The 24,689-nt window shown below is 34.0% G+C and overlaps 1 protein-coding gene across 7 annotated transcripts in view; it reads left to right on the forward strand.

The window, feature by feature from the left end:
• FAM172A (family with sequence similarity 172 member A) overlaps window positions 1–24,689 on the forward strand; it is a 477,012-nt gene that overhangs the window by 124,119 nt on the left and 328,204 nt on the right. For all 7 annotated transcript variants that reach the window (XM_058440715.1, XM_058440713.1, XM_032156824.2 and 4 more), the window contains 2 exons: window positions 17,804–17,869; window positions 23,302–23,493. In XM_058440715.1, the coding sequence (XP_058296698.1) occupies window positions 17,804–17,869; window positions 23,302–23,493 (258 nt within the window). The remainder of the gene's footprint in view (window positions 1–17,803; window positions 17,870–23,301; window positions 23,494–24,689) is intronic.

A 24,689-nucleotide genomic window follows, 5' to 3' on the forward strand; every position in this document is an offset into this window, starting at 1 on the left:
TTATCTGTATACATATGTGTATGTGTAGTAGAAAATAGGAGTACATACTGACCTCAGCGTAAGGAATTTTTAATTTAATTTAATTTTAAAACTCAGATGAAACCCTGAAACAGAAAAATGAGACCTGACAAAAGAGGAAATATAGGTGATTTTTTTCTGCCTTCCTCTCCTTGCATTCCCAATATCACAGCCTGAAAATATTGAAGGGAAGATTACTTTTTTTGTGTTTTTGAGATGTCCAGGACTCTTCTATTCCTCTTCTTGGCCAGTAACATGAAATGGATGCGAATTACCACTCCTAGCAATGTGAAGTGACTAGGTAATGTTTTCTATTTGTATCTGGAGAGTTAAAGTTGGCTGTTAGGAAGGAGTAGAGACTGGAGGGGCTGTGGGAGTGGTGTACTCTGCAGACTTCAGTATTTTTTTCAGTGCTTCTTTCAGTGGAAGTACTACAGATGCTCAGATTATCTAGTAATGAACTTCATTGCTTATTGTGAGATGAGTTAACTTTGGATTTAATCATGCTGGATTTTAGCTGCAGTATTTTTATATATAAACACTGAATAAAATATCATAAAATACCCAAAATTAACCTCGGGCCTGTTCATATTAGCTACCCTTTCACCCTAAAATCTAAGAATACCATGTATATTAAATATTTTATTATTGTTTATTAAATATTATATTAAATATTTTAGTCTCAAACTTATGGGATTGAGAAATCTCCAGGAAGAATTGGGAGGGTAAATGGATAATCATCTGTGTTTCAGGGTTCTCTTTTAGAGTCTGTTTCTGTTAATGTATTAATAAATGATTACAAATAGTTAAAAACCAACAAAAATTTATTGAGTACATTGTTCTACTTGGTTTTGAGTTAGGATTAAGTAAAACTACAGTCTTTCTTCTCAAGGAACTTACATCAAGCAGAGGAAATGAGACTTAAATATAATAATCAGGACTGGGCATGGTGGCTCACGCCTATAATCCCAGCACTTTGGGAGGCTAAGGTGGGTGAATTGCTTGAGCTCAGGAGTTTGAGACTAGCCTGGGCAACATGGTGAAACTGCATCTCTACAAAAAATACAAAAAATTAGCCAGGCGTGGTGGCGCAGGCCTGTAGTCCTAGCTACTTGGGGAGCGGAGATGGGAGGATCATTTGTGCCCAGAGGTCAAGGCTACAGTGAGCCGAGATCATGCCACTGCACACTCCAGCCTGGGTGACAAAGTGAGACCCTTTACCGAAAAAAAAAAAAAAAAGAAAGAAATATAATAATCAGAAAAGTAAAAGCTAGTGAATAATTATTTGCTGAGTAGACTTTGGCTGAGGGAAAGGTAATCAGAGAAAGGCAAATATTTTAGGGGAAAAGGTATATGAAGGTGGTATGCCTTAAGCTTATTTTTAAAAATATGACTATAATGGAGAGCTAGAGGCATATTATCTTTTGATAATAGAACTATTATTCAGAGACCTTAAAATAAATATTTAAAATGCTTGAAAACATTAAAAAGGTTAACAAAATATTTTAAAAGAATAGATTTTAAATAATACCAAATGAAATGTATATAAATCAAAATATAGTCAAGTTAAAATTCAACAGCCTACTTAAATAGAAGATTAGACATAGCTGAAGGGAGAATTGGACTACTAGAAAATAACTTATCTCAGTAAAATTACTTCATATATAGCTCAGAAAGATTTTAAAAAGAGATGGAAAATATGAAAGAGAGCTTATAACAGGGATAGTAGAATGAAAATGTTTAGCATGTATTAATAGGAGTTCTAGAAAAAGAAAGAGTGAGGAAATATTTGAAGAAATATTATCTGTGAATTGTCTTGAATTGGTAAAAGATTCAGGAACTACATTGAGTCCTCAGGAGGATTAATAAAACTGAACCTACATCTAGGTATTGTAGTGAATCTTTGGCACATCAAAGGCATAGGGAAGATTATAAAAGCAAGCAGATAATGAAGCATGATTATCTACAACCTCAGCTAGACTGACAGCTGAAACACTTAACAGCGTGGATACCAGAAGAAACCAGAGGAAATAACTATTGATCCAGAATTGTATGCTCAAATAAAACCATAATTCAAAATTAGGTTCAGATACATGTATTTTCAGACAAAGGCTGACAGTTTACCTTTTGCTAAAGAGCTACCAAAGAAGCAAACTGAATTAATAAGAAGAAAGAAAGTGAGATGCAACTAAGAAGGAATGCTGAGCAATGGAATTTGTAAGCCTGTGAGCAGTGTAAAGGAACTTTAGCTATATAAAGCAACAACAATAATAAACAGCAACAATAATAAACAGCAACAAATACAAAACCAAGGTAGAAAAATATCCTATTTAAAAATAATATGAAGGAGGTAAGATGCATTAAAAAGATGAGGTAAATTTCTCTAAAGTCTTTGAACTATTCAAGAAAAGAAGATTAATTTTAGATGTAAGTATGCTAAGTATTCATGTTAAAACTCTAAGGATGTCACTAGAGAAATAGAACCAGAATATATCACTTTTATACCAGAGAGTGAGAAATAAAGAAAACTTAACCTATTAAAAGATAGGAAGAGAAAGAAAGAAACATAGAAAAAGCAGGTAAATAAAAGGTACGGGATAAAATGATTCAGTAACTACAAAGAATTAAACCTGCCAGCTTGAGTTAAAAACAACAAAACAAAATTTTAATGTGATACATAAGACATTCATCTAAAATGTACGAGCAGGAAAAAGTAGAAAGTAAGCCTAATTATGCATGCAAGTTTTTTTTGTAAAAATATCAAAATTTGATATTTTCCAAGAGTGGTTATTTAATATTTGAGCATCAACATTTGCTTTTTTTGGTTAATCAATAATAGTGATAAATTTTCCCATTTCGTAAAATGTAAAAAATAATCTGTAATATTAAATTCAATATATAGGTTTCACCTGCTTAGTAACTTTTAATATTTGTAGAAACAAAACTAAATTTGTTTCCATTGAACCATAATATACTTCTTGGCCCTAAAGGTAAATATTACACATTGTGAATGTTCCTAACTTACTGCACTGGGGATAAACACATTTTAAATCAGGTCATTGCTCAAAGCTGAAATCTCCTACCAATTGTAATTGGTCTGTTTAGAGATGAAATGAGTAAGACCGGTTTTTAAAAAGCTGTAAGTTTTTATTTCCTGTTACGGATACATATTATTTTACACATTTATGGGGTACTTGTGATACTTTGTTACATGCATAGAATGTGTAAGGATCAAGACAGAGTATCTGGGGTATCTGTCACCTTGACCATTTCAGTGCCTTAAGAACATTTTAAGTACTCTCTTCTAGCTACCTAACATGCAGTACGTTATTGCTAACCACAATTGCCCTACTCTGTTATCAAACATTAGAATTTTTACCTTCTATCTAACTGTATGTTTGTATCCATTAACTACCATCTCTTCATTTCCACCCTCAACCCCCACCCCATCCGTTCCAGCCACTGGTATCTATAATCTTGGTACATTTTATTTTTTGTAATATAGAAAGAATATATATATATTTTTAATTTTGGATTCAGGGGGTACATGTGCAAGTTTGTTACATGGATATATTGCGTGATGCTGAGGTCTGGGCTTCTAATGAGTTCGTCACCCAACTAGTGAACATAGTACGTGATAGGTAGTTTTTCAATCCTTACCTTCCCTCCTTTCTTCCCTGCCTCCCTACTTTTGCATTCCCTAGTGTTTATTGTTCCCATCTTTGTGCCCATGTGTACCCAATGTTTAGCTCTTGCTTATAAGTGAGAACATGTAGCATTTGGTTTTCTGTTTCTGCATTAATTCACTTAGGATAATGGTCTTCAGCTGCATCCATGGTCCTGCAAAGGACATGATTTCATTCTTTTTTTCTGGCTGCATAGTATTCCATCATGTATGTGTACCACATTTTCTTTATTCAGTCCATACTATTGATGGACACCTGGGTTGACTCTATGTCTTTGCTATTGTGAATAGTGCTGCAATAAACATATGAATGCAGGTATCTTTTTGGTAGAATGATTTATTTTTCTTTGGTTGTATACACAGTAATGGGATTGCTGGTTTGAGTGCTAAGTCCATTTTTAGTTCTTTCAGAAATCAACAAACTGCTTTCCACAGGGGCCGACTAACTTACATTCCCACCAACAATGTATAAGTGTTCTCTTTCCTCTGCATCCTCACCAACATCTTTTATTTTTTAACTTTTGAATAACAGCCATTCTGAATAGTGTGAGAAGGTATCTCATAGTGGCTTTGATTTGCATCACTCTGGTGATTAGTGGTTTGAGCATTTTTTTCATGTTTGTTGGCTGCTTGTATATCTCTTTTGAGAACTGTTCAAAAAAAGTGGACCTTTGCCCACTTTTTGATGAGGTTATTTGTTTTTTGGTTGTTCAATAGTTTAAGCACCTTATAGATTCTGGATATTAATCCTTTGTCAGATGCATAGTTTTAAAATAATTTCTTCTGTAGATTGTCAGTTAACTCATTTGACAGTTTCCTTTGTAGCGCAGAAGCTCTTTAGTTTAATTAGGTCCCAGCTGTCAATTTTTGTTTTTGTTGCATTTGCTTTTGAGGACTTTGTCATAAATTCTTTGCCTAGGCCACCATCTGGAAGAGTATTTCCTAGATTCTCTTCTAGGATTTTTAGTTTGAGGTCTTACATGTAAGTCTTTAATCCATGTTGGGTTAATTTTTCTATATGGTAAGAAGTCGGTGTCAAGTTTTATTCTTCTGCCTATTGTTAGCCAATTTTCCCAGCACCATTTATTGAATAGGGTATCCTTTCTCCATTGTTTATTTTTGCTGACTTTGTTGAAGATCAGTTGGTTGGTGGTGTGTGACTTTCTTTCAGGGGGTCTGTATTCTGTTCCATTGGCCTATGTATCTATTTTTGTACCAGTACCATGCTGTTTTGTTTACTGTAGCCTTGTAGTATAGTTTGGAGTCGGGTAATGTGATGCTTCCAGCTTGATTTTTTTTCTTTTTTCTTTTTCCTTAGGATTGGCTTGACTATTTTGTCTCTTTTTGGGTTCCATGTGAATTTTAGAATAGCTTTTTCTAATTCTGTGAAAAATGACATTGGTAATTTGATAGGAATATCATTGAATCCATAGATTGCTTTGGGCAGTATAAATATTTTAATGATATTGATTCCTGCAATTCATTAGCATGAAATTCTTTTCCACTTGTTTTTGTCATCTATGAGTCTTTCAGCACTGTTTTGCAATTCTCCTTCTAGAGATCTTTTGCCTCATATGTTAGATGTATTTTTAGATTTTTTTTTTTTTTGGTGGCTATTGTAAATGGGATTGCATTCGTAATTTGGTTCTCAGCTTGAATGTTATTGGTATATAGAAATGCTAATTTTTGTGTGTTGATTTTCTGTCCTGAGAGTTCGCTGAAGTCATTTATCATGTCTTGGAGTTATATGGTGGAATCTTTAGGGTTTTCTAGATATAGAGTCATATCAGCAATGAAAAGAGATAATGTGACTTTCTCTTTTCCTATTTAGATGCTGTAGTAGTCCGCTCTCACACTTCTATAAAGAAATAACTAAGTCTGTGTAATTTATAAAGGAAAAGGTTTTAATTGGCCTCAGGAAACTTACAATCATAGCAGAAGGCAAAGGGGAAGCAAGGACCTTCTTCACATCACAGCAGGAGAGAGAAGTTCAAGCATGTGAGAGCACAGGAAAAACTCCTGTTTATGAAACCATCAGATCTCATGAAAATTCACTCACTATCATGAGAACACAAAGGGGGAAACTGTCCCCATAATGTAATCACTTCCCTCCCTTGAGAGGTGGGGATTACAATTCGAGATGAGATTTGAGGTTTGGGACAGAGAGCCAAACCATATCAGATACCTTTTATATCTTCCTCTTGCCTGATTGCTCTGGCTAGGACTTTCAGTACTATCTTGAATAGAAGTGATGAAACTGGATATCTTCTTAGGGGGAATACTTCTAACTTTTGCCTGTACAGTATGATATTGGGTGTGTGTTTTTCATAGATGACTCTTATTATTTCGAGATATGTTCCTTTGATGGCTAGTTTATTGAGGGTTTTTATCATGAAGGATGTTGGATTTAATGAAAGCATTTTTCTGTGTCTGTTGAGATGAATGATCATCTCATTAACAATAAATAACAAAAAATGGTTTTTGTTTTTAATTCTGCTTATGTAATGAATCACATCTATTGATTTGCATATGGTGAACTATCCTTGCATTCCAGGAATAAAGCCCACTTGATCATGGTCAATTAACTTTTTGATGTGCTGCTGGATTCGATTTGCTAGTATTTTGTTGAGGATTGTTTGGTCTCTGTTCATCAGGGATATTGACCTGTAGTTTTCTTTTCTTATTGTATCTTTACCAGATTGGGATAGGGAGTTAGGGAGGAGTCCCTCCTCCTTGACTTTTTGTAATAGTTTCAGTGGAATTGGTACTAGCTCTTTGCATATCTAGTAGAATTGGTAGAATTCAGCTGTGAATCAATCTGTTCCAGGGCTTTTTTTGGTTGGTAGTTTTTTTTAATTACTGATTCAATTTCATCACTTGTTCAAGACTGTTGTTTTTTCCTCATTCTATCTTGGGAGGTTGTGTGTTTCAGGGAATGTATCCATTTTCTAGTTTGTGTGCATAGAGATGTATATAGTAGTCTCTGAGGATCTTTTATGTCTCTCTGGGATCAATTGTGATGTCATCTTTCTCATTTCTGATTGTGCATAGATTTATTTTCTTTGTTAATCTAGCTAACAGTTTATCAATTTTATTTATCTTTCAAAGAACCAAATTTTTTATTTTGTTGATCATTTGGATGGTTTTTTGGGGTCTCAATTTCATTTAGTTCTGTTCTGATTTTAATTATTTTTTCCTTATACCAGCTTTGAATTTAGTTTGTTCTTGTTTTTCTAGTTCCCTTAGGTGCAAGGATAGGTTGTTAATTTTGAGATTTTTCGGTTTTCCTTTTTTTTTTTTTTTTTTGTTGAGATGGAGTCTTGCTGTGTGTCCCAGGCTGGAGTGCAGTGGCGTGATCTTGGATCACTGCAAGCTCTGCCTCCCGGGTTCACACCATTCTCCTGCCTCAGCCTCTGGAGTAGCTGGGACTACAGGGTGCTTGCTACCATGCCCGGCTAATTTTTTATATTTTTTTAGTAGAGACGGAGTTTCACCATGTTAGCCAGGATGGTCTCCATCTCCTGATCTCGTGATCCGCCTGCCTCGGCCTCCCAAAGTGCTGGGATTACAGGCATGAGCCACTGCGCCCGGCTGAGATTTTTCTGTTTTCTTGATGCAGTCATTTAGCACTACAAACTTTCCTCTGAATGCTTTTGCCACGTCCCAGAGGTGTATGTTGTGTCTCTATTTTTGTTTGTTTAAAAGAATTTTTTGGTTTTTGCTTTAATTTCATTGTTTATCCAGAAGTCATTCAAGACTTTTATGTAATGATATCCATATGTAGTTTGTGTGGTTTTGAGAGTTCTTCATGGTGTTGATTTCTATTTTTATTCCATCCTGGTCTGAGAAGACGTTTTGTATGATTCATTTTTTATTTATTTTATTTTTTAATTTAGTTTTTTTCAAAAAATTTACCAAGACATGTATTATGACCAAGCATGTGGGCAATCCTGAAGTATGTTCTGTGTGCAGATGAGAATAATATATATTTTGTTGTTGTTGGGTGGAGTATTCCATAGATGTTTATTAGGTTCAATTAATTAAGTGTCAGATTTAAGTTCAGATTTTTGTTTGTTTTCTGCCTTGATGATCTGTTTAATAGCTTTTGTGGGGTGTTAAATTCTCCCCTTATTATTGTGTGGCTATATAAGTCTTTTCTTAGGTCTAGAAGTAATTGTTTTATAAATTTGGGTGCTCCAATGTTGGGTGCCTATTTATTTGTTGAATAGAACCCTTTATCATCATGTAATATTACTTTTTGTCCTTTTTATTGTTAAAGTCTATTTTATCCAATACAGGATTAACAACCTCTGCCCTTTTTTTTTACTTGCATGATAGATCTTTTTCTATAGAAAGATTTTTACTTTGAGAAAGATCTTTCTGTATAGATAGATCTTTACTTTGAGACAGATCTTTCTGTGTAGATAGATCTTTACTTTGAGCCTTTGTGTGTCATTACATGTGAGATTGCTCTCTTGAAGACAGTAGAAGGATGGGTCTTGTTTTTCCATCCAGTTTGCCGCTCAGTGTCTTTTAAGTGGAGTGTATACACTGTTTGCATTCAAGGTTAATATTGATATTTGAGGTTTTCTTCCTGTGTGGTGTCGTTAGCTAGTTGCATGGTATTCTCAATTGTGTAGTTGCTTTATTGGGTCTGTAGGCTATGTGCTTGCATGTGCTTTTGTGGTAGCAAGTATCATTCTTTCATTTCCATGTTCAGATACCCCATAAGCATTTTTTGATAGTGATCAATTCCTTTAGTGATTGCTTGTCTGGGAACAACTTTATTTCTCTTTTGTTTATGAAGCTTAGTTGGATGGGATATGAAATTCTTGGCAGAAATTTCATTTCTTAAAGAATGCTAAAAATGGGTCCCCAGTCTCTTCTGGCTTATAAGGTTTCTGCTGAGAATTCTGCTGTTAATCTCATGGATTTTCTTTTATTGGTGATGTGATTCTTTTCTATAGCTGCCTTTTAAGAATTTTTGCATTGATCTTGGATAGTTTGATGACTATGTGTCTTGGGGAAGGTCATCTTGTATAGTATCTTGCAGAAATTCTCTGGATTTCTTGTATCTGCATGTTGACCAATTTAAGCAAGATTACAGAAACGTTTCTTAATTATATCCTCAAATATGTTTTCCTAGTTGCTTACTTTCTCTTCTCACTCAGGAATGCCAGTAAGTCATAGATTTGGTCACTTTACATAATCCCATATTTCTTGAAGGCTTTGTTCAGTTTTTACAATTATTTTTTCTTTATTTTTGTGTAGGTTGACTTGGAAGGGCCAGTCTTTGAGCTCTGAGATTCCTTCTTCTGCTTGATGTATTCTGTTGTTAAGACTTCCAATTGTAGTTTGAAATTCCTGGCTGGGCACAGTGGCTCACGCCTAGAACTACTCATGTTACAACTACTGGGAGGCCAAGTCGGGAGGATTGCGTAAGTTCAAGGAGTTCAAGACCAGCCTGGCCAACATAGTGAGACCTGGTTTCTACCAAAAAAATTTAAAAATTATCTGGGCATGGTGACGTGCACCTGTAGTCCCAGATGCTTCGGTGGCTAAAGTGGGAGGATCAGTTGAGTCCGGGAGTTTGAGGCTGCAGTGAGCTATGATCATGCTACTGCATTCCAGCTTGGTCAACAGAGCGAGACTGTCTCAAAAAGGAAAAGAAAAAGAAATTCCTGTAGTGAGTTTTCTCTCTTTTTTTTTTTTTTTTTTTTTTTTTTTTTTTTAAGAGACAGGGTCTCCCTATGTTGCCCAGGCTGGTCTTGAACTCCTCGGTTCAAGAGATCCTCCTGCTTTGGCCTCCCAAAGTGCTAGGGTTACAGGCGTGAGCCACCACACCCAGCCCCCTGTAGTGAATTTTTCAATACCAGAAGTTCCATTTGGTTCTTTCTTAATATAGCAGCTATGTCATCTTCAATTTCTGAATTGTTTTTCCGATTTCTTCATGTTGGATTTCAGCTTTCTTCTGGGTCCCATTCATTTGCTTTGCCACCCATATTCTGAATTCTCTGTCATTTCAGAATTTTTGTTCTGTTTAGCATCCATTGCTGGGGAACTAGTGGGATCATTTAGAGATGATGAAACACTCTGGCTTTTTGTATTGCCAGAGTTCGCACACTGTTCATTCTCATCTAAGAGAGCTGATACTTCTCTCTCTTTTTTTTTTTTTTTTTTTTTTTAGTTTGCTATCATTTGGATGGGTCATCTTGATTTGTTATTCTTTTTTCCCTTGTGGATATGACTGTGGTATGTATTGTTTGTGATTGAATGGATTTGTTTCTGGTGCTTTCAGGGTGCCAAGGCTCTGTGTAGGTTTCTTGGATATAGATAGGTTTGTTAATTGGCTTTCTCAGATGTTGCTTGTTTTAGCAATGTAATTTTGATTGGTCGCGTATTTCAGGCTACAGTCAGTAGGTAGCACTTAATTGTAAGAGCTGGTTGGTGGGTGCAGGAGCAGAGGCAATGGAAAAGCATGAAAAGCACCCTCCCCGAGCCAGTGTTCACCTTCAGTAGGGGTGGAGCCACTAGAGAAACCCAAGAAGTTGTTTGTCTCTTTAAGGCCATGCTCATAAACCCTGGTGGGAAAAGCCTTTGCCAAGTTCACAACAGTGAACTGAGAAAACGGGCATGGAGGCGAGAGATTACTCGCCTCGTCCTTGTCCATTCAGAGGCTTTGGTAGGTGCTTCCTTCAGCAGCTGGCACCACTCTTGCATTTCCTTTGACTCAAGCAGGACTTTGGCAGGATTTGCTCCCTACTCCTTCGGTGGCAGACCATGCCAAGGATTAGATTTCCAGGAGTGAGATCTGTCTCCCTTCTGCTCCTGAGACCTGGTAGGGCACTATCCCCCATTTATTGGTATATTTTAAATTAAGGTATCCAACCAGTTATTCAGTTACATACTGAATACAAAGATCTTGAAGCCTCTGCTTCTCAAAATAAATGGTATGGGGATTTTAAATTGTATTTTTATTAATCATAATAAGCAAAGTGAAACTGAGTAACACAGGATAGAATAAATATTGTATTTTTGTTTAATTAATTTATTTATTTGTTTGTTTATTTTTGAGACGGAGTCTTGCTCTTGTTGCCCAGGCTGGAGTGCAATGGTGCTATTTCAGCTCACTGCAACTTCTGCCTCCCAGGTTCAAGTGATTCTCCTGCCTCAGCCTCCCAAGTAGCTGGGATTACAGGCATGCACCACCATGCCTGGCTAATTTTGTATTTTTAGTTGAGACTGGGTTTCACCATGTTGGCCAGGCTGGTTTCGAACCCCTGACCTCAGGTGATCCACCTGCCTCGGCCTCCCAAAGTTCTGGGATTACAGGTGTGAGCCATCGTGCCTGGCTAATATTGTGTTAAAAGCGAAAGTTTTTGGGAGGCCGAGGCGGGCGGATCCCAAGGTCAGGAGATCGAGACCATCCTGGCTAACACGGTGAAACCCCGTCTATACTAAAAGTACAAAAAATTAACCAGGCATGGTCGTGGGTGCCTGTAGTCCCAGCTACTCGGGAGGCTGAGGCAGGAGAATGGCGTGAACCCAGGAGGCAGAGCTTGCAGTGAGCTGAGATCGCACCACTGCACTCCAGCCTGGGCAACCATGCAAGACTCCATCTCAAAAAAAAAAAAAAAAAGCGAAAGTTAACTTCAAAATATTTTTAAACTTTCAATACAGTAAGAGCTTATAATACCAAACTTCATTTACATTTGTGATACATTGTAGTGTGATAAATCAGATTGCTTATTTTGACTCCTTTGGGCTCATTTGTGAAATCAGGGCTTTCTAAGCAAATGAATAATGTTAAAAGAAGATGCTTATGTAAAAGTAAACTATTTTCAACTGTTTTGTAAGTATCCATTTAATGTAAACATGATATATGTAATTATTTCAAGCAGAAAACTGAGAGTATTATTATCACTTAAGTGTATTCATTATAAATGACTTAATTTCATTCTGCCATTTAGAACCAAATTTCTACTAGGCAATGATTTATTATCTTAAGGCTGTTTACAAATTGTTTCTTTTCTTTTTTTGGTTGTGGGGAGAATCAAACCCCAGCGTCCCACGTAACAGGTAGGTATACTTACCGCTATACAAGCACGGAAAAAATGGTTTATTTTAAAATATTTTAAGCATTTAAAAGTTATTTTTCTTTTAAAATGTTTCATATGTTTAAAAACTTTTTAAAAATTATTTCTTTTAATGTTTTACTTCATATTTTACTAATTCAGATACTTACTGAGTCTGTTTTCTAAGATTTTATTTGGTTGAAAGAGGCATAAAAATTTTATAGATATATTTAAATCTTTTAGAGTTTCCCTTTTGATTCCATTCATCCACCTTTACGTTTAAAGTCAGGATTCTCTTAGCATTTATGTGTCATCTCTAGGGATGGGTATGACTGGTGATGTATGGGTACTGGTGTTTTATGTCTTGGGCTGATGTTCTTACTCTCCTAATAGGCCTAATATAGAAATTTTTTATCTTATGTAGTTAATAAAGTTGTAAAATAACAATTGTTATTGCTGTGAATCAATAAGGCAAAATTTAGTTTGTTACTATTGAGAGATTTTCTTCTGAGGAAGAAAGAATGAAAGCTTGAATATCTGGTAATAAAATAAACTTTGTGTTTAATTGAAGTATTTATATTATTTACCTTACCTATGCAGTAATATATATTATCATGTACTACATTTTATTTCTCAAAAGGATCTGTAGTACCTTCTAGGAGGCTTCTTAATGTCACTCTTCCTCACCCCCTTAAATTATAACTAGCTAGAATAATTTCAGTGCTGTTACTGGACTAAAGGTTATCATTGCTGGCTTCTTATTTAATTAAAGACCTGAAGTAATGCTGAGATGAATGAGGAACATGATAAGCACATAGTAAGTGCTTAATAAGTGTCAAAAGTAAATTCATAGTAGGATGAATATAACCCTTCTATTGGAAGTGCTCCATGGAGAAATGATTTTTATTATACTTCATTTTCCTTATTTCTGTGTTGTATTTCATTGATCACCCCTGCTCTCCTTTTAACAATTTTCTTTAATCCCTGCATGCAGAAACTCTGAGCTAGAAAAATTTGAGTCAGACTCTAATTCCTTGAGGGCATTACTGTATTAGTAGTCAGGAGATTTATTCCATGAATATATAATCTCAAAATTATTTTTCTATCACTTCCATTGTGGATTTATTTAACTTTTATCTTTATGGCAGCTTCTTAGGAATCAGAAGAAATCCAGGAAAATTGCCAGGTGTAGTAGATTTTTCTTTCCAGTGTTTCTTTCAGATGACACTAGACCTCTTCATGTGTAGTACAAGTACCTTATAACAGAGTATAATCAGTTCCTCCCTCTTGTCGCTTATAACATTGCTGACATTCATTCTGCTTATCTATAATCACAAAATACATTGTTGCTGTTATTATTTTAAACAAACTGTTATCTGTTAGACCAAATAAGAATAATAAAATATTTTATTTTACCTTCATTTCTTTCTTGTCTAACACTTCTGTTTCTGTGTTGATCCAAATTCCTGACCTCTGTAATTTTCATTTTCTCTGAAATAAGTTTTAACATTTCTTGTGAGGCAGGTCTACTGGCAAAAAAAAAAAAAAGAAGAAAAAATTCCCTAAATTTTTATTTGTCTCAGAAAGTCTTTATTTCTCCCTCATTTTTGAAGGATAACTTTGCAGGATATAAAATTCTAGGTTGGTGGGGTTTCTTTCAACACTGAATAATTCCCTCCTCTGTCTTCTTGCTTACATAGTTTGTAAGAGAAGTCCAATGTAATTCTGATCCTTGTTCCTCTGTAAGTAAATTTCCACCCTTCCCCCACCAGCTTCTTTTAAGATTTTCACTTTGGCAAGGTATAGTCTTTTTGTTTGTTTCTTTGTTTTATTTATCCAGCTTGATGCTCTCTGCACTTCTTGGATCTATTATTTTCTATCCGTCATTAATTTTGGAATATTCTCAACCATTATTGCTTCAAATATTTTCTCTGTTTCTTCTCTCTTCTCCTTCTTGTATTCTCATTATGCATAAGTTACACCTTGTGTGATTGCCCCACAGTTCTCTAATATTCTGTATTGTCTTTTCATTCTTGTTTTCTCTTTGCAATTACATTTTGAGCATTTCCATTAACTTATCTTTAAGCTCATTGAGCCTTTCCTTGGCCGTGTCCAGTCTACCAATTAGCCTATTAAACCCAGTCTTCATTTTTGTTACAGTGGTTTTGATCTAACATTTCCTTTTGATTTTATCTTGGTTTCCATGTTTCTCCTTACATTACCCATCTGTTCCTGTATGTGGTGCATTTTTCCAGTAAAGCCTTAGCATATTGTAGTTGTTTTAAATTCCTAGTCTGATGATTCCACTATCTCTGCCATATCTGAGTCTAGTTCTGATGTTTGGTTTGTCTCTTCAGATCATGGGGGTTTTGTTTATTTGTTTTTTTGCCTTTTAGCAGCCTGGTAACTACTTGTTGAAAGCCTGATATTATATATCAGGTGAAAGGAACTGAAGTAAATAGGTCTTTAGTGTGAGGTTTTATGTTTATTTGGCTAGGCATTAGATTGTGTTTATTGTTTGCTTTAGCTGCATGTCAGAGGCTACAGTTTCCTCTAGGCTCTTTGTTTTTGTCTCCTCTGTTGTCTTTGGTTTTTTCTAGGGTCCTTAAAAAGGGCCTGACTCTTAGAGTTATTTTAGCTGTAATCCCCTGGTATTTTATAGGAACTCTGTTGATATGGTGGTAACTTAGGGTAGATGGGGAGATACTCTATAGTCCTCTGTTAGGTCTCGTCTCTTAAATGAGCCGGAGTTGGGCATTTCCCTTTCCCCCAGGTCAGCTAGGTTCCAGTAAAATAGTTTCTCTTGAACTATTTCAGGCATTGTTAAAGACAATAGAGAGCTCTGGAGTATTTTTAAATGGTTACTTTTCCCCTTCCCCTGCCTGAGAGTTTTTATGTAGTCTTCATAGTGAGAACCTAGTAGCCCTCCTGGAAGTAAAACTCATAAAAATTTGTCCCCTCCCCCTTAAGTTTGAACCTCCTCCTAGTTTTTAACTCTTAAGCTAGTCCACACCCCACCAGCAGTTCCTCCATTGCAGTTTAAAGTGTTCTTACATTAGTACTGGCTTCAGCTGAGGTACCCTGTAAACTGATTTTATATCTGCTTGTCTGTCTCTCCATTTTCAGGGAAGCAGTTTGCTCTGTGGCCTCACTTCTCTGATGGATCTAATGCAAGTTGTTGACTTTCAGTTTGTTCAGCCTTTTTTCTCTTTGTAAGGTCAGTAGTACCTACTTCCAAGCTCTATATACATCAGACCAGACAACGGAAATTCTCTGTTTCTTATTAGAATGAAAACATAATTTTAGAGCCTGCGTAGTCTCTTAGGCCTTTTCTTTTCCATCTATAAACACAGCTCCCAGTGAACATTTGAACACAGATGACATTTGGAAAGAAATACTTTTTTCATCTCCTTTTTGAAATTATCTTTTTCATTTTTTGGTTTTTCTAAATGCAGAATGCAATTCTATACAATCTGGAAGGCAATGAATGAGTCCTTGATGCTTTCTTCCTAAGCCTTGATTTAGCAATTAGAAAAATTTTTTTTTTAAATCTTGAACTTGTTTCTCCCTCAAAAGATGTAGACAGGATGGACAGAGGAGAATTCATATACAATTTTAAGTATCTTCTGTTTGCCGGAGTATCCTCTGAATACAAGAAGGAATAAAGGTAGGAGACCAAAATTATAGTGTTCTATAAGTAGATGTGTAACAGATAGGTAACGATATTCAAGTAGTATGTTAGACAATGATATTCAGTCATGTCCAGAGGAAAAGAGAGGTGAGACACTTTGCCAAACCTTGGAGGGTTGGGATGAGACCGTGAGAGTTACCTGAAGGAGCTGACATGTGATCTGTATTTTGGAGGATGACTAGAGCTGAGGAGAGCATGCTGAACATGGAAAATTGCCTATAAGATAGATGATTTCATCTATGGTTGCTTTTTTCCTACAGTAAGGATTTGGAGATCAAAGCAAATTAGGCAAGTTAGGTAGTGTTTCTCCAACTCTTACTTGATATATAGTTTTATTACTTGGTTTGATATGTTGCAAATTCCAGACTTGCTCTATCATGTTTTTCAAAGCTAAATAAGCAATTTTTGAGTTTTGTGAATTGTTTTATATTATCCTGTAGTATAAACCTTGAGGATTAACTGATGTATCTAGTAAGAGCTGTTGACTTTTAGTTTCTTCAGCTTTTTTGTAAGGTCAGTAGTATTTAATTTTTTAATTCTCAGATTATGTCTCAAGTATTCGGCATGGTGGTAGAATTCATTTGGATTAAGTTTCATTGGTTTTGTTGTTACTTCAAATGTAAGGATATTTTGTGATTTCATAGATAGTAGGATATTTTCGAAAAGTTAAACCACTCATTTTGCTAATCTTATTTAATCTATTTCTCTTAAAGCAGCAGGTCATTGTATAACTTTACACATATGTTTAGTCTGAACCTCCACATTTTTAGTTTACCCTTATAAGTCTACAGTACCACTACATCCCAGTGAAGGTATAATCAACATAATGTTAACTACTATGTTAAAATGTAAGAATACTATTAGTTTAATAACTAGCATTTTATTACCTAGTTCTAATGTAGTATCATAGCTTTTGAAATTACCATTACCAGCCAAGATAAAGCTGTTCTAGCATACATCTAATATACTGTTTCTAAAATGAAATGAATACGTATACATAGAAGAAAGAATTTTGGACTCCTTGAAGAAAGCAGGATAAAGAATCTATTTTAGATTACGAATACAGCACTAAAGCAATTGACATCGTAATTTTCTAAAAAAAAATCATCCTGTGATTTTGTTTCATAAAATTTGACTTTTAATTATGTTTCTGCTAAAATTATTCTCTGAGGTATTTTGCATAGATAACTTAAGACATTTTGGGGTGGAGAAGCACTCCTTAAAATGACCATTAGTACCATCTATTTAATATTTGTTTTTATTCCAGATGTCTCTTTCCTTACTCTTTGCCTTCCTTAATAGAAATAGTGTGTTGATTTTCTTTTGCTGCTATAACAAATCACTATAAATTTCGAGGCTTAAAGCAACACAAATTTATTATCTTAACAATTCTGTAGGTCAGAAGTCCCGTATGAGTTTCACTGGGCTAAAATTAAGGTGTGAACAAGCTGTTTTTAGGATCTAGGGGAGAATTTGTTTACTGCTTATAAGGGTTGCTGGGCGAATTCAGTTCCTTGCAGTTGTAGGATTGAGGTCTCATTTTCTAACTGCTGTAAACTGAAGGTTATTCCACTTTATAAAAGCTACTACATTTCTTGGCTTGTCTTCTTCCTCCATGTTGAAAACAAGCAATAGCTAGTTGAGTCACTTTGCATCTCTCTGACCCACTGTTCTTCTGTAATCTTCTACATTTAAAGACAACCCAGATAATCCTAGAAAATCTTGCCATTTCAAGGTTCTAAACTTCAGTTATATCTGTTGGTTCATTTAATTTGTAACATAACTTATTCACAGGTTGCAGGAATTAGGACATGGACATCTAGAGGAACTATGTTTCTTCCTAGCATAAGCAGTGTTACTGACATGTCCCTGACTTTCTGGATGAGTTTTCCTTTTCTGTTTAGAATACCTCTGACTTTTTCCTCCTCGATTCAGTGAACATAAAAGAGGTGTTGAGATTCAGAGTCACTAAGGTGCCATTAATATATTAAATGTAATGCCTATGGGAAAATAATAGGAGAAACAAATTTTAGAAACACTGAAAAAAGAAAATATACCTTCAGAGTATTCTCTTGAAAAAGAGAAAGTTGTGTATATTTTTGTTAATGTATATTAATTGCTCCTAATCCTTAATACAAAGGTTCATAGTTATTCATACAGCAGCAGGAAGTAAACCATTATGGGTAATTAGGAGTCTCTTAATACAGTATCAGAGCATTCCAAGATGAAGAGATATTTACTCAGAGCAATAACTTGCAACAATTTACCAAAATTTTTGTCAGTTTTGGTAATGGATGACATTGGATCTTAATGTGTTATTTCTCTCCTACTTAGATCATCACGAAGTATGTATATGAGCTCCTGGAAAAGGACTGTAATTTGAAAAAAATATCTATTCCAGTAAGTCAAATTTTAAAGAAATGTTTATTTCAAATGAAATGTTTATTTCCAAGTAAAATAGTTTTTAATTCAGAAGAAAACTTTTGTTTTGGGTTGACTGTGATAAGTTTAAATGTTAAGGTTTATTGTGTTGATAACGATAATTTTAAATGCTTATTAGTATACCTTATTCTGCACAGTAGTTCTTATAAAGAATACTCTTCAGTATAAAGGAAAAACCAATCTCTAGTCTCTTTGAAAATGATGACTCAATTAAAAGGATTACCCTTACCTGTACCCTTTCTCATTTCACTAGAATAATTTGTTTTTATTTATTTGTAGTAAACCAGTGCAGTTTTTGTTACATTAGACATTCACTATCTCTTTAAATATTTCTTGGTTTTTAAAAATATGTCTTATTTCTACACATAGTATGTTGTTTCCTCTATACATTCCCAAATTCATTCCTGGTGCTTCCTGTTTCATAACCCTGCTCCTTCCCTTTTTGGCAGAACATTTTTTTGAATTTTGCACATTTTGCCATTTCAGAGTGAAAAAGTTTGAGATTTGTTCTCAGACTCAAATTGTCAAAAAAACACAAACCCGTTATTTTAAATGTAAACCACAAAATATTAAGCTTTAAAATGAAGAGATTGTAATCATGTGTGTGAAATAGTGGTTGGACTAGATTAGAGGACCTTTGCTGTCCCTGACAACTTTGTGATTTTATGATATATAAGATTCTGGGAGACTTGATGAAGGTAATTCATTTAAGGCACAACACTTTGCATATAGATAATTTTGTTTGCATGAAATGTTGCATGAGTTTTAAAAATTATTTGGATAGTGCTATTTTATTATAAATTGGAGGGTTTGAAGATTTCTTAATATTGTCCCTCTCCAGAACTGATTCCATAGTTCCTTTTTTAAAGGAAACCTTTTAATTTAGTTTTCCATTAGTAACCTCAAGTGCAAGATCACATTATTAGTCATTCACTCATTATTCATTTATTCAACATGTATTTATTTAAATGTTTTTTAGGTGATGGACACTGGTCCAAGTGCTTATGATGGATTAGTCAATAAAATATTATTCTGTTAACAGCTACATCAACCCTTGGTTTATTTGGAAATTTTTCTTCCTTTACAGACAAGATTTTAGTACCTTTCTGGGAATGAATATACCAGTCTTTTTTGGATTTAAACTTACTGTCTTAGTTTTGACTTTAGGCCTAGCATTTTACTTCATTTAAAGTATATATTGAAATTTGGTCTTCTGGAAAGTCAGGGTAGAATTTTGTCACTTTGCCCAGTTTTCCTTTCTTGTTAATTTTATTTCTTTCAGAGTTTCTGAAGAATAATATTTAAAGAGCATTTAGGTTAATTTATTGATACAACACAATTAATATTGAGTCTGTTAACTCTATAATACTTCTAGTTCCAGGGAACCCTTAAACTCACTTCAGTCTCCAAATTGCTAGGACAAATCACAAAATAATTGGCTATATACAGCATGTTATATGTTTAAGTTTCATTATTGATCTTTATAGATGGAAGAGAACTCTGTATTATGGATCTGATTATCCTTTGATTTTAAATTTGGAATATAAAGCTAATAAGCAAGAGAGATTTACTTTATATGAAACTTAAGCATCATGCCCATCTTTGGTTAATAAAGTTTCCCTTGTTTTGTAAACTTAAAAACTCTGAATTTTGTCTTAGGAAATTAATATTTCCCTTTAAATTATCACATAGTTGGTATTGTTGTGCAACTTCTCTTCACAACTATTTTTCAATAGCTATTATTTTTCTCCAGAGCTCTCTTAAATCTCAGAGTGAGAGTGGGTTTTTGTATGTGGGTGTCTGTAAATTTTTGCTTAAAGAATACCATCAAACCTTTTTTTTCCTGGTGATGAACTCTTTTAGTTTTATAGTTAAAACTATCTTAAAAGGGAAAAAGAACCATTTTTTAAATGACAGCTCTTTGTGGAACCCGTGATTTGATAGTAAACATTATGATCATGCCTATGTTTACTCTACATCTCTCATAAATAGGCATAAGGTATTCTCAATTATAGTAAAATATCTCATACTTGTATAGAACACTGGAGACATGAATTAACAACTTCACTACAAATTTTCACTTAGTTTATTACATGCATCATGTTTCAGCAATTAATGGTGTTCACCAGTATTCCACAATGAATTGGCAACTGCTAAAATTGTTTGGTGCAGTCTCACCAACCAAAAGGTGTCTGAGGTTGATTTGTAATAAAGTGAGGTGGTTTGCTGGAATGACCATTATGTGTATTCCTTAATGAAAGCTTAGCTTAATAAATTACCACTATTTGAAGATAAATGGCCTTGGAACAGCCGTATGTTCAAACTTAATTAGGTTAATGAAGAAGAAATTATTTTATTAATATAGATATCTTACTATTTAAAATTAGCACTAACTTTATAGAAAGTACATTGTAGTTACCATGTGCAAAGTCAGAGTTCTATGTAAACTGAGGTGATTATTAGCCAATGACCAGCTAAAATACTGCTCTTACCCCTTACTCATTAATATTATTACATTATTCATTTGCATTGTTGTTTTTCTTTAATATTCTGATGTTCTCGTATTTTGAAAGTCAACTTTTCTCAGTGTTCAAGTAAAACTTTAATTTATTCATGGCTAGCTTAATTTGTAGCCCCTTAAAAATTATTTAGCAGCATTTTTTTTAAAATGTGATTCCATTTTCCCTCTTTTTTCTTTTTTGAGACAGTCTCACGCTGTTGCACAAGCTGAGTGCTTTGGTGCAGTCATGGCTTAATGCAGCCTTGACTTTCTGGGCTCAAGCAATTCTCCAGCCTCAGCCTCCCAAGTAGCTGGGACTACAGGTGCACACCACCACACCTAGCTAATTTTTGATTATTTGCAGAGACCGGGTCTCACTATGTTGCCCAGGTTGGTCTCAAACTCCTGGACTCAAGTGGTCCTTTATCGAGCAGCATTTTAATATAAAAAATACATTTTTATCATCTGAAAATAAGTTTCTTTCAGTTTTAAGTGATTACTGTGGACTTCAAAGTGCCAGTATTCCATTGCTTAAAAAATTGACTCAGTTTCTTGGTAACAGGGGACTTAGTCAAACAGGAAAAAAGAGACAGTGATCAGCATCTACTGGAATATCTGTACTACAGGTTTTTTTGTTAAGGTAATAGATATCCATCTCCATAGCCATTCCAGGATCCATTAAGGCCTCACTGACCTTAAGAGGCACTTTTCTTTGTGCGTGTTTAGACATACTGTTTGGTAACTGAATGACTAGAAACCCCTGTGGCCTCTTTCTTGTTATACACTGACAGTTCTGCCTTTCAATTTTTTTATTTTGTTCTTATCATCGTTACTTTTTTTTAAAGCCTCTTTAACTGAGCAATTCTTCTATTTTTATATAATGTTCCTAGGTAAAAGGGAATTTTTCTTCTTAGGTTTGGTTTTCCTGTGTTTGTTATCCACTTATCTTTCTGTGTGGCTATAGTCATATTTATTGTCATCATTATACTTTGTTTACTCTGGACATAGCATGCAGGTGAAGCTAATATGATTGTGTTACACTTCATATCTCCCTGTATTTTTAGCTATTGCTAATAAAATTGTAGTTATGTCATTTTAATTCTTTAACATTGTATAGCTCTTGTAAAATTCTCTATGATTATGTACTAGTTTAATCTTCAGTATATGCTTTCTCAACCAGGCAAGTATTATAACCATTTTAGAGGATCCATTATTTAGTTAAATGTCTTTTATCTAAAGGAAGTCACTGGTGAGGCTTGATAAGATTCCTCATTCCAAAAGTTTATTGTTTTTAATTACTGAGTGCCTACAATGTGCTAGGTTTTATTTTAGGTACTGAGACTATAAGTGGATACAAACCAGAGAACTCTGTGCCTGCCTGGACTTACATTCTAGTGGAGGGAGCAGGCGGTGAATAAACACATTTGCAAAAATATAGAGTAAAGCATACAATATGTTAGATCTTAGTATGTGCCGTGGAGGAAAATAAAACCGTGAAAGGGACTACAGAATTCTCGGGACATGTTTGGAGTTTTAAAAGTGGTAGTCAGGGAAGGCTTCAATGAAAAGGTGTTATTTCTTCTTTAAGCCCTGTATCCATGCTGCTCTTGCTGAAATAATTGCCATTTTTGCTCTGTTTGCACAAATGCCTAAGCCATCTCTTACTGAAACTAGCCTGATTGTTTTAGAAGTAGAGATATTTTATATTTTATTTTATTTTTCTCTTCCTAAGCATAATGACTGGGAATATTTAGAATCCAGGGCTTTTTTTTTTTGGGGGGGGGGGGCGGATCTACAGTTTTTGTATACTTCCTATTTTGATAATTGTATGAACATATACAGTTGACAAAGTGAAGAGCTATTATGTTACACAATATGTGGATTGACCTTCTTTATGTAAGAGTACCAGCCATCAGAATGTCAACTTCCTGCTTGATCTGGCTATCCAAAGGCTTCCATTTCCAGTCACTCGCCAGTGCTGATGTGGAATACCACTCAGTGTGTCATGGCATATGTAACAAAAGGTTGGGAAGTTATCGCTTTCTAAAAGTGTTTTGTGTCTTTCAAATGTAAATCATACATCATATAGTTAACAATCTAAATATTAAGTACAATCAAAATGGATAAAAATATTTACCTTTTATTCTGTAAGTAACCAGTTTATAAAGTAAGTTCATTGGAGTACACAATGTGGCTTTGTAAAAATAATTGTTATATAATCCTGTGTTCACAATCTGAATGAAATTTGGAAGTCCATTTACATAGATCAGGTAAGAATAGAATAGATAGTTTTTAAATAGTTTCCTCTTCTTCCCTTTAAAAGTTTAGTGGTATTCCTGGCTGATATATGATTTTCCAATACGTCTATCTCCAATTTTAGTTTTCTATTTTTTATTATCGGTGCAATATATTTCTGTTATACAACTACAGACTTATAGTTGTGTGACTGTGGGCAACTTATGTAAACTCCCTAAACCTCAATTTCTTCATCTATAAATCACTATAATAATAGTACCACCTAAATGGGTTGTTATTGAATGAGATAATGTTTTTACAACAGGTAGCATAGGAGCTAGACTATAGGAGGCACTAAAAAAATAGTTATTTTTATTTACAATGATAATACAATACTAAATATACAATAATAATGAAGAGAAACATATTACCAATATTTTTTATATTTAAATTACTATCATGTCTTGTCCCATCCACCTAATATGTAATTGTTAATCTCTACTGAATATTTTAATTTTGTGTTAAAATTGTTTTTTACTTCTATAATTCTATAGTAACCATTTAATACTTTATAACAGCCATTAGCTGTTTCTTCATTTATGTGTATGCCTGATCAGAAGACATTTATTTATTATTTAATTTTATTTAATTACAGGTAGATGCCACTGAGAGTGAACCAAAGAGTTTTATCTTTATGAGTGAGGATGCTTTGACAAATCCACAGAAACTGATGGTTTTAATTCATGGTAGTGGTGTTGTCAGGGCAGGGCAGTGGGCTAGAAGACTTATTATAAATGAAGATCTGGACAGTGGCACACAGATACCGTTTATTAAAAGAGCTGTGGCTGTAAGTACAATTTCCTGGTTTTTTTTTTTTTTTGGCATTTTATAGTACTGTTTTATTATATGTTTTTATGTTTCTTCAAAAAGTATATCCTAAGCATAATCTTATCTTTGGGTTGTTATTATTTATTTTACTTGTGTGAAAGATTATTATGCATTATTTTGCAGTTACAAAGAAAAACAAAGTGGCATCTTGAGCATACAAAGATTTAAATAATATCTTTTGAGTGAATTATTTTTCTAAAATATTTTTAATCCTGTGAAATATCACAGGATTAATATTTTCTAAAATATTTTTAATCCTGTGAAATATCAATTATCAAACTATCAATTATCAAACTATCAAATATTTATCAACATCATTGAAAATACTTCTGACAAAAATATCATGACTGGTTTTGTAAACCTTTGCCTACCTAATTTGGCGAAGTTAGAAACTAAAGGAGATCTGCTACTTTGAATTAATCTCATATTATTTAAAGGAAGAGTTGGAATAACTAAATTTTTTTGTCATTTCTTTAAAAGGTTTTTTAGAGCCCACAAATAAAATGCTTTAAGCATGAGACATAGACATATAGAATGGCAAAATGTAATGTTCAATGAATATTTTATTCTTATTTGCATTCAAACTTTTTAGAAACTGCTATTTTTAAATTGTGTTCAAGGTTTCTTTTCTTGCAATAGTGAAATGTTTTTCTGACATAATATTGGCATATTTTAATGTTTGGCTGCTTTTGTTTTACTATTGCATTCATAAGTTCCATAATGAACAGCCCAATTTTGCAAAGTATGAATTTCTTTCACGTGAGTAGATTTTTTTTTTTTAGAAAAACATAAACTGATATCTTTTATCAGTTTTGTAAAAAGTAAAAAGTCTTTTGTAAAAAGACTTTGTAAAAAGTAAAGGAATATATGTGTCCATGTAGGCTTTATTTGTTTTATTTATAAGAATTATTACATTTTTGTAATTAAAACTGGAAAGGATTTCTTTAATACACTGATGATTACAAAAGTCAAAGGTAACATGTTGTCTATTCTGTTAACTCAGAAATGAGAAATGAAGGCTCAGCACAGCTCCTAAAGAACATTTTGGTTAATAGATTTTGAAACCCTTAAAATGCTAAAAGTAGAACTTCTTAGGTTAACTATATGTTTTTTTTTTCCACTTTTTGTGGATAGGCAAAGAATGGAAAGATACTA

This window comes from Hylobates moloch, unplaced genomic scaffold (assembly GCF_009828535.3).
Source record: "Hylobates moloch isolate HMO894 unplaced genomic scaffold, HMol_V3 SCAFFOLD_6, whole genome shotgun sequence".
Lineage (NCBI taxonomy): Eukaryota > Metazoa > Chordata > Mammalia > Primates > Hylobatidae > Hylobates > Hylobates moloch.